The sequence below is a fragment of the Microcebus murinus genome, chromosome 29 (genome assembly GCF_040939455.1).
Source record: "Microcebus murinus isolate Inina chromosome 29, M.murinus_Inina_mat1.0, whole genome shotgun sequence".
NCBI lineage: Eukaryota > Metazoa > Chordata > Mammalia > Primates > Cheirogaleidae > Microcebus > Microcebus murinus.
Window position 1 is genome coordinate 16,400,588 of NC_134132.1, and position 16,247 is coordinate 16,416,834.

Genomic DNA, 16,247 nt, shown 5'->3' on the forward strand with positions numbered 1-16,247 from the left:
AAACATCACTCATATTCATCATAAAAACTTCTCTTTAAAAGCTGAGGCTAGGGAAAATTAAAGGCCAGTTCCATAAATAGGATAATTATCAACAAACACTGCGCTATCTATAGGTAGTTGGGCTGCAAGAATCTGCCAGGCCAAAAAAAAAATCTTCAAGAAACTGACAAATTATCAGAAACTTAGATAAAGAAGATAAGTGACAAAAAAAAAAAAAAATAAGGAAACAAGTAGTAAGTCCAAGATAATTAGATTTCAAGACCAAAATGGAAAGAAAGAAGTCTAAGGCAAGAGATCATTAACTCAGGCAGATGATACAGTCCATAAATAGTAGGGTCAGGACAACTGGGCTTAAATATTAGCCCATTATTGGCTGTGTCAACACAGGCAAATTATTTTATTCTTTCAGCCACAAACCATCCCTTGCATAATGAGGCTACTTAAACACAGTATCCAGCATTAATTAAGATACAAGAAACTGTTGCCATTATCCAATAATTACTGTTTGCATTCGCACGGATACTTTGTTTCTTTCTTTCTTTGATTAAAAAAATACAGCACAGGCCGGGCGCCGTGGCTCAGGCCTGTCATCCCAGCACTCTGGGAGGCCGAGGCGGGAGGATCGCTCAAAGGTCAGGAGTTCGAGACCAGCCTGAGCAAGAGCGAGACCCTTGTCTCTACTATAAATAGAAAGAAATTAATTGGCCAACTAATATATATAGAAAAAATGAGCCGGGCGTGGTGGAGCATGCCTGTAGTCCCAGCTACTCGGGAGGAGGCTGAGGCAGGAGGATGGCTCGAGCCCAGGAGTTGGAGGCTGCTGTGAGCAAGGCTGACACCACGGCACTCACTCTAGCCCGGGCAACAAAGCGAGACTCTGTCTCAAAAAAATAATAATAATAATATTGACGCCACGGCACTCACTCTAGCCTGGGCAACAAAGCGAGACTCTGTCTCAAAAAAAAAAAAAAAATAATAATAATAATACAGCATAGCTGGTTTTAGCAGGGGAAAAATCCTTGTTGCTGACATGCTCTGGGGACATTGAAGCCACGGTGACATTGTTTGGCACTTACTCTTCGTGTACGTCCCATTCACGGTGTAAGTACACAAGGCACTGCCATTCCGGCTCCCCAAGGTGAACCCTCTTCCGTTCAAAACGATCTGAAATTCCTCTGCAAGGAAAACAGCAACAACAACAAAATTTAATCACCGTTTTACCAAAAAATAAAAAATAAAAAAGACTTCAAAGTATTCAGAAGGACAGAATAATATTTTTTAAATTTTTTCATAAAAAATATTTTTATAAAAAAATATTTTAAAAAATTTTATTTTATACTATTTGGTCAACTAGCAGCAAAGACATAGTATTTCCAACCAAGCTTACTTTCTAGACCCTCTAGGTCAGGCGTCCTCAAACTGCGGTCCGAGGGCCACATGCAGGGGTTTTTGCTCGTTTTTTTTTTTTTTTTTTTACTTCGAAATAAGATACGTGCAGCGTGCATAGGAATTTGTGCACAGTTTTTTTTTCTTTTTAAACTATAATCCGGCCCTCCAAGGGTCTTGAGGGACAGTGAACTGGCTTAACTGTTTAAAAAGTCTGAGGACCCCTGTGAGTCTAGGTTAAGTGCATTGAAGATACCATTTTATTTTTTTTAGAAAATAAAAGAAAGCACCCCTGTGCCTGCTAACTTTCCAGGAGTGAGCAAAGTATTAGAATTGAAGCGTAACCGTCATTCCCAGACAGATTCCAGACAAACTTCGCCCAAATTTTCTATCCTTAGGAAAATATCATAAGGTCTGAGAACGTGTAAAAAACAAACAAACAAACAAAAAAAAAACGAATTAATTATGCGTATCCGTGGGCTCTTAGAAAAGGCGTGTGTAGTATATTTAATGGATGTCTCTCTCATACAGAATTATTCTTTAAAAGATTATTATTATAAAGAATTATTCTTTATAATATTCTTTATAATAATTCTTTATAATTATTATTATAAAGAATTATTCTTTAACAGAATTATTCTTTAACAGATTCTTCACCTAAACTAATCCTGGTTTCATTTTCTATTGCATGCAAATGCATAAACCGGCAGGGGTCATGCATTTTGGATACTAATAACCTACAGACAGTTACGAAAGGAAGTTGATTTAACTTGTCGTACCCTGTGTGTCTGTAATAGACTCAGGCACTAAAATATGTCAGAGAGTCAAAGAATGTGCTAGTAGGAAAGATAGCCGATCAAATATCTTGATAGGCAGCAAATGTCTGCTACTCAGCTGAAATACGACTTATTATTTTAATAGTGATCAACTTATCAAAAGGGTAAACTGAGGCACGATAAATAAAAAAAACTTTTTTTAAAAAAGAGTTATTTGAGCAAACAACGATTTCTGGATCGGAAAGCTTCATTTAAAGAGTTATTGGAGCCGGGCGCGGTGGCTCACGCCTGTAATCCCAGCACTCTGGGAGGCTGAGGCGGGCGGATCGCTCGAGGTCAGGAGTTCGAAACCAGCCTGAGCGAGACCCCTGTCTCTACTAAAAATAGAAAGAAATTAATTGACCAACTAAAAGTATATATACAAAAAAATTAGCCGGGCATGGTGGTGCGTGCCTGTAGTCCCAGCTACTCGGGAGGAGGCTGAGGCAGGAGGATCGCTTGAGCCCAGGAGTCTGAGGTTGCTGTGAGCGAGGCTGACGCCACGGCACTCACTCTAGCCCGGGCAACAAAAGTGAGACTCTATCTCCAAAAAAAAAAAAAAAGAGTTATTGGAGCAAAGGACGATTCCTGGATTGGAGAGCTCCAAATCAGAAGAGCTCCACCAGGGACATGCAATGGGGGGAGGGTTTTCAGTAGGATGAACTTGGAAGGAGAGCAAAGAAATTATTTCATTGGTTATAGTCGTGCAGTTGCCTGATTTCCTCTGTCCTGTTGGAAAATCCCGGGTTACGCAAGTTCGTTGGCTGTTCTGGATTGACTGAGCTTACGTTCTGTTTTCCTTAAAATAGGCATTTACAAGAAATAGATCAAGTTAAGTTTCTACTATGTTTGCAAATCGAGCAAGGTTAAGGTCACCGATAAAGACCAACCTGTGTTTGCCTGATCGGGGGTTCTTCGAGCTTGGTCCCCATGCTCATTTACTTTCAACACGATCAATCCTCTCCAACTTATGCTACCTAACACCACCCAAGGCATAGACAGTCATTAACGGTGGAATAAAATACTGCCAAGGCCATTCTTCATTGAGTCTGTTGCTAAAGGAATCCTACTGATAAATTGAAATAAAGTGTAGGTGAAACTTAAAATGTGAATCCAAGGGCTCTTGAGTCAGGATGGGATAGGACGATTGCTAATCACAGCAAGTACTGAACCTGCCTCTGCCCTCAGTTGCCCCATCTGAGCATCAGGGGTTTATAAAACTGTCAAACAATGTTTTTAAGAGGATTTAGGGCCGGGCGGGTTGGCGGCTCACGCCTGTAATCCCAGCACTCTGGGAGGCCGAGGCGGGAGGATCGCTGGAGGTCAGGAGTTAGAGACCAGCCTGAGCAAGAGCGAGACCCTGTCTCTACTAAAAATAGAAAGAAATTAGCCAGACAACTAAAAATATATGGGAAAAAAATGAGCCAGGCGTGGTGGCGCATGCCTGTAGTCCCAGCTACTGGGGAGGAGGCTGAGGCAGGAGGATCGCTTGAGCCCAGGAGTTGGAGGTTGCTGTGAGCGAGGCTGACGCCACGGCACTCACTCTAGCCCTGGCGACAGAGCGAGACTCTTGTCTCCAAAAAAAAAAAAAAATGATTTAAGGAAAAATTACAAATACAAAGGATCTAGTATGCATGTACTTAGCACAAAATAGTTTAATAAATGATAACTAGCATGATAATATTATTTTTCCCATTTGTTTTTCCTTGTTATCTCGAGATACATATTCATCCATGCTTTTAGCAAAGATAACCCTGTTCTGGAGCATTCAGATGCTCACTATTTCTCTTAAACATCTCAACGATCATTCCCTTCGGGGGGCAGGGGGGGTTCTAGAAGATGCAGGGTGTAAAGACTCCACACAGGCTGGGAGGCTCTCGGGTAGATTACCCAGGATATTTCCTTCCTCCACTGGGCTCGATATTTTTCCCTTTTAAAGTTAAGTCAAGCCGGGCGCGGTGGCTCACGCCTGTCATCCTAGCACTCTGGGAGGCCGAGGCGGGCGGATCGCTCGAGGTCGGGAGTTCGAGACCAGCCTGAGCAAGAGCGAGACCCCGTCTCTACTATAAATAGAAAAAAATTAATTGGCCAACTAATATATATATAAAATTAGCCGGGCATGGTGGCATGCATGCCTGTCGTCCCAGCTACTCGGGAGGAGGCTGAGGCAGGAGGATTGCTTGAGCCCAGGAGTTTGAGGTTGCTGTGAGCTAGGCTGATGCCACGGCACTCACTCTAGCCTGGTCAACAAGTGAGACTCTGTCTCAAAGAAAAAAATAAATAAATAAAGTCAAGTCAGGTTACAAAGCACCCGAGTTCGGGCTGGAAGAAGAGACGAGAGAGGCCAGCCGGAGAGAATCAAGATTTTCTCTGGGCAAGGTTGGCCTGGGAGGTGTGAACGCCTTGAATTTGTGCTTAGCGCTAGCTGGCGAAGCCACCTGCTCCCTTTTCCTGCTATAAACCCCCCAAGTCACTTTCCTTCTGCGTGTGCCCTGAACTGGCAGAGACTGTACCTGGAAGGCAAAAGCACACAGAGCCCAAAGCCTGCAGACGACGGGCTGTTTGCACAATCAGATAAAAGAACAGATCCCATATTTTATTTGCCATAGGGAAGAGGTCTCAGATGTGAACTAAATAGACAGAGGACTCTAAAAGCCTGTCACACAATATGCTCATTATTTAAAATAACCCTCCGATCTTAAAAAAAAAAAATTGAATTTAAAATAGAAATATTTCAAGGAATTATTTAAAAATTCTTTTACACACACACACACACAAAAAGATGTCGCTGCTATTCTCTTTCCAACATTGAGTTTCAAATCATATATTTTAGCTAGGGAAGAAGAAGAAGGAGAAAAAAAAGAAATAAACCACACAATTTCTTGCAGGATTATTTTTAAATTCTAAACACTCACCCCCTACACAGACACTCGATGGCTGCAATTCTAGGATTTCGGTACACGACTGAGCTAGGATCTAAAAAGGAGGAAAAGAAAACCAAGATAAGGAATTAAATCATAACATGTGCAGCGAATTTATAGATAAACTAGTTTCCTTGTTGTCTCTAGACATGTATTCATCCATGCTTTTGGCAAAGATAATCCTGCTATGGAACGGGATTTTAATAATTATTTAATAATAATAATTTTAGTAACCATTATTAACATTATTGATAACTTTAAGGGCCTCGCCTTACTTCAGCAATTGACAAAGAAAACCTATTAACTATAGCATATACAGCCACCAAGCAGTGAGAAAACTTCTGTGTGTTTTAGGATATTTCCTATGATGGCATTCTGTAGGATCCTTTTTTTTTTTTTGAGACAGAGTCTCGCTTTGTTGCCCAGGCTAGAGTGAGTGCCGTGGCGTTAGCCTCGCTCACAGCAACCTCCAACTCCTGGGCTCAAGCGATCCTCCTGCCTCAGCCTCCCGAGTAGCTGGGACTACAGGCATGTGCCACCATGCCCAGCTAATTTTTTCTATATATATTAGTTGGCCAATTAATTTCTTTCTATTTATAGTAGAGACGGGGTCTCGCTCTTGCTCAGGGTGGTTTCGAACTCCTGACCTTGAGCAATCCGCCCGCCTCGGCCTCCCAGAGTGCTAGGATTACAGGCGTGAGCCACCGCGCCCGGCCAGGATCCTTATTTTTGATGAGAGTACATCCAGATAAGCAAAAGTAAAGCTGGTGTTGTCTCAGAGTCTGGTAGCCTTGAGTATGATGAATAGAGAAGTTAAATTTCCTGGTACCGTGAAGTCTGCTTTGAGCTTCTAGATCAGGCAAAAACACAAGATAGCAAATTGGAGGCCGGGCGAGGTGGCTCACGCCTGTCACCCTAGCACTCTGGGAGGCCGAGGCAGGAGGATCGCTTGAGCTCAGGAATTGGAGACCAGCCTGAGCAAGAGCGAGAGCCTGTCTCTACTAAAAATAGAAAGAAATTAGCCAGGTGTGGTGGCATGTGCCTGTCGTCCCAGCTACTCGGGAGGCTGAGGCAGGAGGATCGCTTGAGCCCAGGAGATTGAGGTTGCTGTGAGCGAAGCTGACGCCACGGCACTCACTCTAGCCCGGGCAACAGAGTGAGAGACTCTGTCTCAAAAATAAATAATTCAATAAAAGATAGCAAATCAGACCTTAATGCTAAGTTGCTATGCTCTCTTTATTAAGAAGTTTAACATGGGCCGGGCATGGTGGCTCACAAGCCTATAATCCCAGCACTCTGGGAGGCCGAGATGGAGGATCACTCAAGGTCGGGAGTTCGAAACCTGCCTGAGCAAGAGCGAGACCCTGTCTCTACTAAAAATAAAAAGAAATTAATTGGCCAACTAAAAATATATAGAGAGAAAATGAGCCGGGCGTGGTGGCGCATGCCTGTAGTCCCAGCTACTCGGGAGGAGGCTGAGGCAGGAGGATCGCTTGAGGCCAGGAGTCTGAGGTTGCTGTGAGCGAGGCTGACGCCACGGCACTCACTCTAGCCCGGGCAACAGAGCGAGACTGTCTCAAAAATAAACAAATAAATTTTTAGTTGATTTGTTTATCTAATCTGCAGATAGCAAGTCAGGCCTTAATGCTAAGTTGCTACGTTCCTCTATTAAGAAGTTCGATATATTAACACATAAGCACGTCTTTATTTAACAGTGGTGTTTCTATTCAATTTCTCAGGCTTAATTCCTGTGGATACTCATGCCCCTTATATATATGCATTAAACATTGCAACTGCAGAACACAGACTCCTCGTAGGAGCCAAACAGGATTCCCCAAAAACCACAGACTCTTGTGCTCGGAGCATTCTCAGAGGTCAGGGACAGAGGATGGCTCTCCTTAGTTGGCTCGGAGAAACAAGAAACCATACAAGGCAAGAGGCCACGACTGGAAAACAACAGTGATGAAATAACCTCTTCCTACTGGGTTCAACAACCACGTCTTTATTTTTAGAACAGCTCTGCAGCCCATCATCAAAGTCAGACAAATTCCAGCTGCTCTTTGAAGGACATTCTCCTCTGGACGGAAGCTGGAGCCGGATGATTTGCTGCAGTTTTCCTAACGTCTCCTGTCCGTAACTGGAACGGGAAGTTGAGAACTATAGCAGGAAACAGAGATGCTTTCTGTGCTTTCTTCAATAACGGTGGAAGTATAAAGTCTCGGTCCCTCAAATCAACTGTGTCAATGCTTAGAAACTTTTTGACAATGGGGAGGCCTCGTTTGTACTTTTTTTTTTAGATCATTTCTCAGTGAATCCGACTTTTCCCATAGGGATGGAGGCTTTAGTGATTAGGGAACACATCTCGCAAGATTTTCTTTTTTTTTTTAATTAATTTATTTTTTTATTTTTCTTCTTCTTTTTATTATTATTATTATTTTTATTTTTTAATTTTTTAATTTTTTTTTTTTTTTTTTGAGACAGAGTCTCGCTCTGTTGCCCAGGCTAGAGTGAGTGCCGTGGCGTCAGCCTCGCTCACAGCAGCCTCCAACTCCTGGGCTCAAGCGATCCTCCTGCCTCAGCCTCCCCCCGAGTAGCTGGGACTACAGGCATGCGCCACCACGCCCGGCTCATTTTTTCTGTATGTTTTTAGTTGGCCAGTTGATGTCTTTCTATTTTTAGTAGAGGCAGGGGTCTCGCTCTTGCTCAGGCTGGTCTCGAACTCCTGAGCTCGAGCGATCCTCCCACCTCGGCCTCCCAGAGTGCTGGGATGACAGGCGTGAGCCACAGCGCCCGGCCTTGTAAGATTTTCTAGCTGAGAAAATGCAGGTGAGACCTGTTCAAATTCAGAAAGGACCAAAGAGATTCCACAAGCACTCAGAGACATTTTCTGCACCCAGAGAGCTTCTCTGGTCCTGCTACTTTCTATACTATAACAAACGCCCACTCCTGTGGATTCAAAGTCAAAGGAAAACACACAAAACCCCCCAAATCTGCCTGTCTGCTACCAGTCCAGAAGGAATTTATTTTAAAACAGACGCTATTAAGTAAGTCAATTGCATCTCTCAATTTACAGTCTCTTTGTAAATTTTGTGGCTTTGTTACCCACATCTTTATCAGCATTACTGAAAAGTATTTCAAATACCAAGGAAAATTACGAGAGGTGTTTAAAGACTACATCTATTGGAAATAGAAATCGTTTTTTAAAATTCCTTAGAATAAGATCAATCCAAAGGACTTTCTAAAGACCATGTCAGAGAATATGCATCCAGTTGTGAATTTGTTCAATTATGTTTGTTTTCTCTCTTCCATCGATATGGACCAAAATTTAATCATATCTCATACTATTTAAGATAAATGTGAATATACCGAATTCCTCCTTTAATGATCTAATGCATCAAAATATTTCTAAATAAATGAGAGCTCCAATAATAGCAAGATCCTATGAGAAATTCTCCTACAGGGATCTTAAAGCTGAAAAATAAATATCTTCAAGGATAGTTGATGTTTTCTTTGAAGCCATACCCTGTTTATGTCCTGGAAGGTATTTTAATTTTAAAAACAAAAGGGCCGGGCGCTGTGGCTCACGCCTGTAATCCTAGCTCTTGGGAGGCCGAGGCGGGCGGATTGCTCAAGGTCAGGAGTTCAAAACCAGCCTGAGCAAGAGCGAGACCCCGTCTCTACTATAAATAGAAAGAAATTAATTGGCCAACTGATATATATATAAAAAATTAGCCGGGCATGGTGGCGCATGCTTGTAGTCCCAGCTACTCGGGAGGCTGAGGCAGAAGGATCACTCAAGCCCAGGAGTTTGAGGTTGCTGTGAGCTAGGCTGACGCCACGGCACTCACTCTAGCCTGGACAACAAAGTGAGACTCTGTCGCAAAAAAAAAAAAAAAAAAAACAAAAGGTTCAGGGTGATTTAGCAGCTTATGTTCTACTAGAGCCTGAGACGAAAGAAATTAAGTTACATTTATTCAGAGATTAAGAATAGCTAATGTTGGTTATATCCTGCAATTAACTATATAATATACATTTAGGAATAAAAATACACTTAGTTTAATATTTGTACTTTTGTTTTAATAAAATAAGTTTTTTATAGAAACAATATAATTGAATAGAAAAGTAATTCAGGTAGCACATTCATTTAAAAGCAAGCAATTCAGACCAAGAGTCATAAAATTGGCATCATCACTGCCTAATGAAATCCAATTGCATTTCTGTATTGCCTGCTCCTCTCTAAAGATTATTTTATAAAATCTCTTTGAACCTTATATTAGTTGAGTGCACAGCTCACCTCCTCTATTAGAAAACAAACTGTTTGAGGACAGAAATGGAATCCTACTGTACTACACAGCAGCTTCAGTGCTTGACAAATTATTTCGTACATGCCAGGCAGCCAATAAATGCTTAGAGAATAAATACCGAATGTACACATTAATGAGAACGTTTAAAATTAGCAAACCAACCATCACAACAGGACTCAGACAAGCCAGGACGAAGTTACTTCGTGTGAAAAAGCATCTAACCCTGCAAGAAATGATGAATGTTGGAAATCCAGACACCCATAATTTGGAACAAAAGTTTGCCAAAACCATTTCCAAATGAAAGACAAAGGGAAAGTTAGGTGGAGAGAGAGAAGAGTGAGAAGAGAGTTTAAGTATTTTCAGAAAATGACATGTGTTCCAGGCCCGGCGCGGTGGCTCACGCCTGTCATCCCGGCACTCTGGGAGGCCGAGGCGGGAGGATTACTCGAAGTTAGGAGTTCGAAACCAGCCTGAGCAAGAGCGAGACCCCGTCTCTACTATCAATAGAAAGAAATTAATTGGCCGACTAATATATATATAGAAAAAAATTAGCCGGGCATGGTGGCCGCATGCCTGTAGCCCCAGCTACTCGGGAGGAGGCTGAGGCAGGAGGATCGCTTGAGCCCAGGAGTTGGAGGTTGCTGTGAGCGAGGCTGATGCCACGGCACTCACTCTAGCCTGGGCCACAAAACATGATCTTTAAAGAGAAATTTTCAATCCCCAAACCCAATGTTAGAAGAAACTGAGTGGGGTTTTCTTGTTGTTGTTGTTGTTTTTTACCCCTTAAAGATTAAGGAAAAAGCTTTGGCTTAGAGAATATACATTTATCCGCTTCCATTTTAGGATGGTGTTTACCAAAATATCATAAATACTTAATAGCAACTTTTCCTAGTGCTTCTAGCAAAAGGCAGTAAAATGAAACATAAACCTCAGGTGTGAAAGCCCAGGAGTTTTGCTTTGCATTTCATGACTCCTCTTCCCCATGCCGGGCTTAGGATAGCCCCGATTCTAATCATCACCAGCAACAGCTCCACTGAATTCCAAACGGAAATATTATGATGCGTTCCAGCAACATTATTAATCATTTAAATGGAAAGAACAACAACTACAGTCAAATAGCCGCCGATTCAAGCTGCCTGACTGATAGCTAAGAAACACCATGTTTGGGGGAGGGAGTTGTCACACATTCCAATCCAAATTTTTATTTTGCTTTTCTTCCATAAAGCCCATAAAACTTTCAAGGACAGCAAGACAGTTAACACCACGCTCAAAGGGTATATGAGACTGTTTATGAAAAAAAAATCTTAAAACTGGAAATCACAAACCCAGACTCCCAGAGCCCCAATATACAAGAATCAGCACCAAATGTCATTTACTAAAAAATAAAATAAAATAAAATCAGGATCTTTAGAATGACACTGTGTTTGCAATACTGGACAAACCTCTTCCTCAATCTTTCTTCGAGATAATGACCACCTGGCCCCGGATATTGAGATTAATTCTTACAGTTTAAAATAATATGCAAAATCGCAAGCCTCTTCTGCCCCAAGAGAAATACTCACAGAATTAATTATTCCTTTAAGAGCTTGAAATCCACCTTTGACAGGGAAGACTTGCTCTTTGGAATCTGCAATTCTTTCGAGCTTTAGGAAAAAGAAGAAAACTTAAGGGTGATTGACCCACAGAACACTTTATAAACTTCATTACATTTCAATTATGTTGATCTGAAAAATTATTCCACAGGATTAGTTTAGCAAGGCGGCCTGTGTTCAGGGTCAGGAATTACAGGTGATGATACTAGTGTTGTTCTAAATGTATCTAACTAGAGTTACTCTAAATGTATCCAATTAGAGTTAGTTGCTCTAAATGTATCTAACTAGAGTTAGTTACTCTAAATATATCTAACTAGAGTTAGTTGCTCTAAATGTATATAACTAGAGTTAGTTACTCTAAATGTATCTAACTAGAGTTAGTTACTCTAAATGTGTCCAACTAGAGTTAGTTGCTCTAAATATATCTAACTAGAGTTAGTTGCTCTAAATGTATATAACTAGAGTTAGTTATTCTAAATGTATCTAACTAGAGTTAGTTACTCTAAATGTGTCCAACTAGAGTTAGTTGCTCTAAATGTATCCAACTAGAATTAGTTATTGTAAATGTGTCCAACTAGAGCTAGTTGTTCTAAATGTATCTAACTAGAGTTACTCTAAATGTATCCAACTAGAATTAGTTATTGTAAATGTGTCCAACTGGAGTTAGTTGCTCTAAATGTATCCAACTAGAGTTAGTTACTCTAAATGTATCCAACTAGAGTTACTCTAAATGTATCTAACTAGAGCTAGTTACTCTAAATGTATCCAACTAGAGCTAGTTGCTCTAAATGTATCCAACTAGAGCTAGTTGCTCTAAATGTATCCAACTAGAGTTAGTTACTCTAAATGTGTCCAACTAGAGTTAGTTACTCTAAATGTGTCCAACTAGAGTTAGTTACTCTAAATGTATCTAACTAGAGTTAGTTGCTCTAAATATATCCAACTGGAGTTAGTTGCTCTAAATGTATCCAACTAGAGTTAGTTACTCTAAATGTATCTAACTAGAGCTAGTTATTGTAAATGTATCCAACTAGAGTTAGTTGTTCTAAATATATCCAACTAGAGTTAGTTGCTCTAAATTTGTCCAACTAGAGTTAGTTATTCTAAATGTATCTAACTAGAGTTAGTTACTCTAGATGTATCTGACTAGAGTTAGATAATGTTAGATAACTAATGTATCCACATACTAATGTATCACAGGTGATGATACTAGAGTTACTCTGAGTGTATCACGGGTGATGATACTAGAGTTACTCTGAGTGTATCACGGGGTGATGATACTAGAGTTACTCTGAGTGTATCACGGGTGATGATACTAGAGTTACTCTGAGTGTATCACGGGTGATGATACTAGAGTTACTCTGAGTGTATCACGGGTGATGATACTAGAGTTACTCTGAGTGTGTCATGGGTGATGATACTAGAGTTACTCTGAGTGTATCACCATGAAATGATCTGAAATCAGTCATAACATCTTCACATTGGCAATTCTAAAACAATGCAGAGCTCTAATAGCTGTTAACATGAGACTGGAATATAAGCCACGCTCAAGCAAAAACTCCCATGTAAAATGATTTGTAAGTGAAAAAAAAATATTTTTTAATGTATAAGCCCTCAACACTTCATTAAAAAAAAAAATCGTTTTATAAGAGATCTACTAAAGACCTCTAGTAAATGGACTTCCCGAATTCCTGCACACCTAGAGTCAAATTTTAAATAAAACAGAAAATTTAATTTTGAGACTGCCATAATAACCTTGTCAGTTGAGTTAAAGAGAAGTATTCCTATCCTGTCAATCCAAGTGTTTCTCTTATATTACTTTCCCAAACCAATGAAATGTTGAAGAAATTTAGAGTTTTATTTTCAGTAACGAAATTAAAATTCTGACATTACTGAGGTAGAGCTTGAGACATGCAGCCATTTTCCTAGAAGATGTTTATATTTTTATAGAAAAATCATTTAACAATTGGTTAGTGACATAGTAAGTCCTCCGTGAAAAGAATGTATTGAACTATCCTTGAGACAGTTGTGTGATTTAAAGTTTGTAGGATCTTTTGTAACTCACCTGAGCTTGTTCAAAATCAAGGACACCAACGCAATAAACGCTAGCCCCAAGTGACCTGGAAAGCTTCGCCTGTGGACAAAGAGAGAGAGAGAGAGAAGAAGAAGAAGAAGGGGAGAAAGAGAGAAGAAAGAAAGAGAGGGGGAATTAAGAGAGAGAAAGGGAAGAAGAAGGAGAGAGAGAGGGAAGGAGGAAAGAGAGAGAAGAGGGGGGTGAAGAAGGAGAGAGAGAGAAGAAGAAGGAGAGAGAGGGGGAAGAAGGAATGAAAGATACAAGAAAGAGAGAGAAGAAGGAAGGAGAGAGAGAAGAAAGAGAGAGGGGGAAGAAGGAGAGAAAAAGGGAAGGAGAGAGATGGAAGGAAGAGAGAGAGAAGGGGGAGAAGGAAAGAGAGATAGAGGGAAGAAGGAGAAAGAGAGAAAGAAGGAAGGAGAGAGAGAGGGAAGAAGGAATGAAAGAGAGAAGAAAGAGAGAGAAAGGAAAGAAGGAAAGAGAGTGAAGAAAGAGAGAGAGGTAAGGAGAGAGAGAGGGAAGAAAAGGAGAGAGAGAAGAAAGAGAGAGGGAAGAAGGAAAGAGAGAAGAAAGAGAGAGGGAAGGAGAGAGAGGAGAAAGAAAGAGAGAGAAAGGGAAGAAGGAAAGAGAGTGAAGAAAGAGAGAGAGGTAAGGAGAGAGGAAAGAAGGAGAGAGAGGGAAGAAAAGGAAAGAGAGAAGAAAGAGAGAGGGAAGGAGAGAGAGGAGAAAGAAGGAGAGAGAAAGAGAGAAAAGGAGAGAGAGAGGAAAGAAAGAAAGAGAGAGGAGAAAGGAGAGAGAGGAAAGAAGGAGAGAGAGACAGGGAAGAAGGAGAGAAAGAGGAGAAAGAAGGAGAGAGAGAGGAGAAAGAAGGAGAGAGAAGGAAGAAGGAGAGAGAGAGGAGAAAGAAGGAGGGAAAGAGGAGAAAGAAGGAGAGAGAGGGAAGAAGGAGAGAGACAGAGGGAAGAAGGAGAGAGACAGAGGGAAGAAGGAGAGAGACAGGGAAGAAGGAGAGAGAGAGAGGGAAGAAGGAGAGAGAGAGGAGAAAGGAGAGAGAGGAGAAAGAAGGAGAGAGAGACAGAGAAGAAGGAGGGAAAGAGGAGAAAGAAGGAGAGAGAGGGAAGAAGGAGAGAGACAGAGGGAAGAAGGAGAGAGAGAGAGGGAAGAAGGAGAGAGACAGGGAAGAAGGAGAGAGAGAGAGGGGGGAAGGAGAGAGAGAGGAGAAAGAAGGAGAGAGAGACAGGGAAGAAGGAGAGAGAGAGAGGGAAGAAGGAGAGAGAGACAGGGAAGAAGGAGAGAGAGAGAGGGAAGAAGGAGAGAGAGACAGGGAAGAAGGAAAGAGGAGAAAGAAGGAGAGAGAGGGAAGGAGAGAGAGAGGAGAGAGAAGGAGGGAGAGACAGAGAGAGGGGTAGAGAGAGAGAGAGGAAGTGAATTATTCAAATTCCAAGCTACAGGCGCAGAGACACACACAGGGCACAGCGGGGTGTAAGGGGCAGTTTCGGGGGTCCCAGGACACTCACCTCCTTCTCGGCATAGGAGGGCACCAGACCGTCCAGCTTCCCGTCTGTCAGGGCAATGATGATGCTGGAGGTTTTTAAGCCCCCCGCTTTCTGGATCTGTTCATTTGCCTGAAAATGGAGAGCCGTCCGTCACCCAACTCAACAGTTTGATTTTAAACTTTCAAGCCAGCCTGTCCCATTTGGTCTGTGAGTCTCACAACAATCAAAACTCGACTCACTTTTAAAACAGGTCGTATTTTGTACCCTATTTGTTTGAAATAGGCCCGTCGCCCCTACAATTATAGAGTGGTCGCTGTTGGCTTTTAAATGACACAGGTATTTTTTTTAGCTGTGCTTGCCTAATCTGAATATAACCACAGAGAAAATGGAAAATTGGTTAAAAGGCAAAAAAAAAAATGCCGTCTTAATTCTTCTTATCACCACAGTAAATAATGTTTTCTAACCAGGCTCATCTCTAGGACCATTAAAAGCATAAAAAAAAATTAATTAGGATAAATATATATTGGGGTTTCAGAGAGTTTGCTAGAGAGTTTCGTTAATTTGCATGAATTACATTTACATTAAATAAATACATGTCATTTGCATGACATTAATTTACATGAATTTCATTAATTACAGAGTAATAAAGTATTCTCTCCCATACTTAAAAAAATATATATAAAAGAACTTACTAGCTTTAGTCCTTCGTGGATATAAGTTTCTCCTACTGGACTAACACTTTTCAAATCCTCCAAGCCTTTACTGATTTTGCCTCTGGAAAAAAAAAAAGAAAAAAAGAGTTAATATTATCATGTTAAACAAAAGAAAAATGAGCAAAAAAAAAAAATCACGATAAACACTTGTTGAAAAACGTGGCAATATTGCAATTGAGGTTTTCTTCAGTAAGAAGGAGAGGGAAAGGATGTGGGCTTTGGTGGCAGATAACTCCTTATGCTTTTTGCCGCTGTAATAAGTATTTAATAACTTCTGTATTTTAACTACGAAAAAATAATAATAATAAAAGTACTAACAAGGCCTCGAAAAAATCTAAGCCTAGTCTAGGTCTCTTGAGCTGAGAACAGATATCTAGATATCTTCAATTATACTTGTTTTTTGTGTTTTTTTTGAGACAGAGTCTCACTTTGTTGCCCGGGCTAGAGTGAGTGCCATGGCGTCAGCCTCGCTCACAGCAACCTCAGACTCCTGGGCTCAAGCGATCCTCCTGCCTCAGCCTCCTCCCGAGTGGCTGGGACTACAGGCATGCTGTGCTACCACGCCCCGCTAATTTTTTTCTATATATATTAGCTGGCCAATTAATTCCTTTCTATTTATAGTAGAGACAGGGGGTCTCGCTCTTGCTCAGGCTGGTCTCGAACTCCTGAGCTCCAACGATCCTCCCGCCTCGGCCTCCCAGAGTGCTAAGATGACAGGCGTGAGCCACCCCACGCCCGGCCCACGCCTTTTACTTATACTGTATTCCTTGCTCTGCGCTTGTAACTTATCATAACATCTTCTGCAAAGTAAGTGTTCAATAAACTTTTCAAGCTACCGCAGGGAAAAAAAAATTAATAATTCCATAGAGGATGGAGTACATTACATGATTTATATGCTTCTTTGATCTGAATATTTATGCTCCATAGCTACAGAGACAACCTGAAACCG

The 16,247-nt window shown here is 41.2% G+C and overlaps 1 protein-coding gene across 1 annotated transcript in view; it reads right to left on the reverse strand.

Moving 5' to 3' along the window:
- Positions 1–16,247, reverse strand: part of ANTXR2 (ANTXR cell adhesion molecule 2) — a 136,213-nt gene that overhangs the window by 100,685 nt on the left and 19,281 nt on the right. The window contains exons 4-9 of the mRNA XM_075998700.1: positions 15,278–15,359; positions 14,607–14,714; positions 13,084–13,152; positions 10,989–11,069; positions 5,117–5,177; positions 1,077–1,175 (exon numbers count right to left, since the gene is read on the reverse strand). Coding sequence (XP_075854815.1) covers positions 1,077–1,175; positions 5,117–5,177; positions 10,989–11,069; positions 13,084–13,152; positions 14,607–14,714; positions 15,278–15,359 — 500 coding nt within the window. The remainder of the gene's footprint in view (positions 1–1,076; positions 1,176–5,116; positions 5,178–10,988; positions 11,070–13,083; positions 13,153–14,606; positions 14,715–15,277; positions 15,360–16,247) is intronic.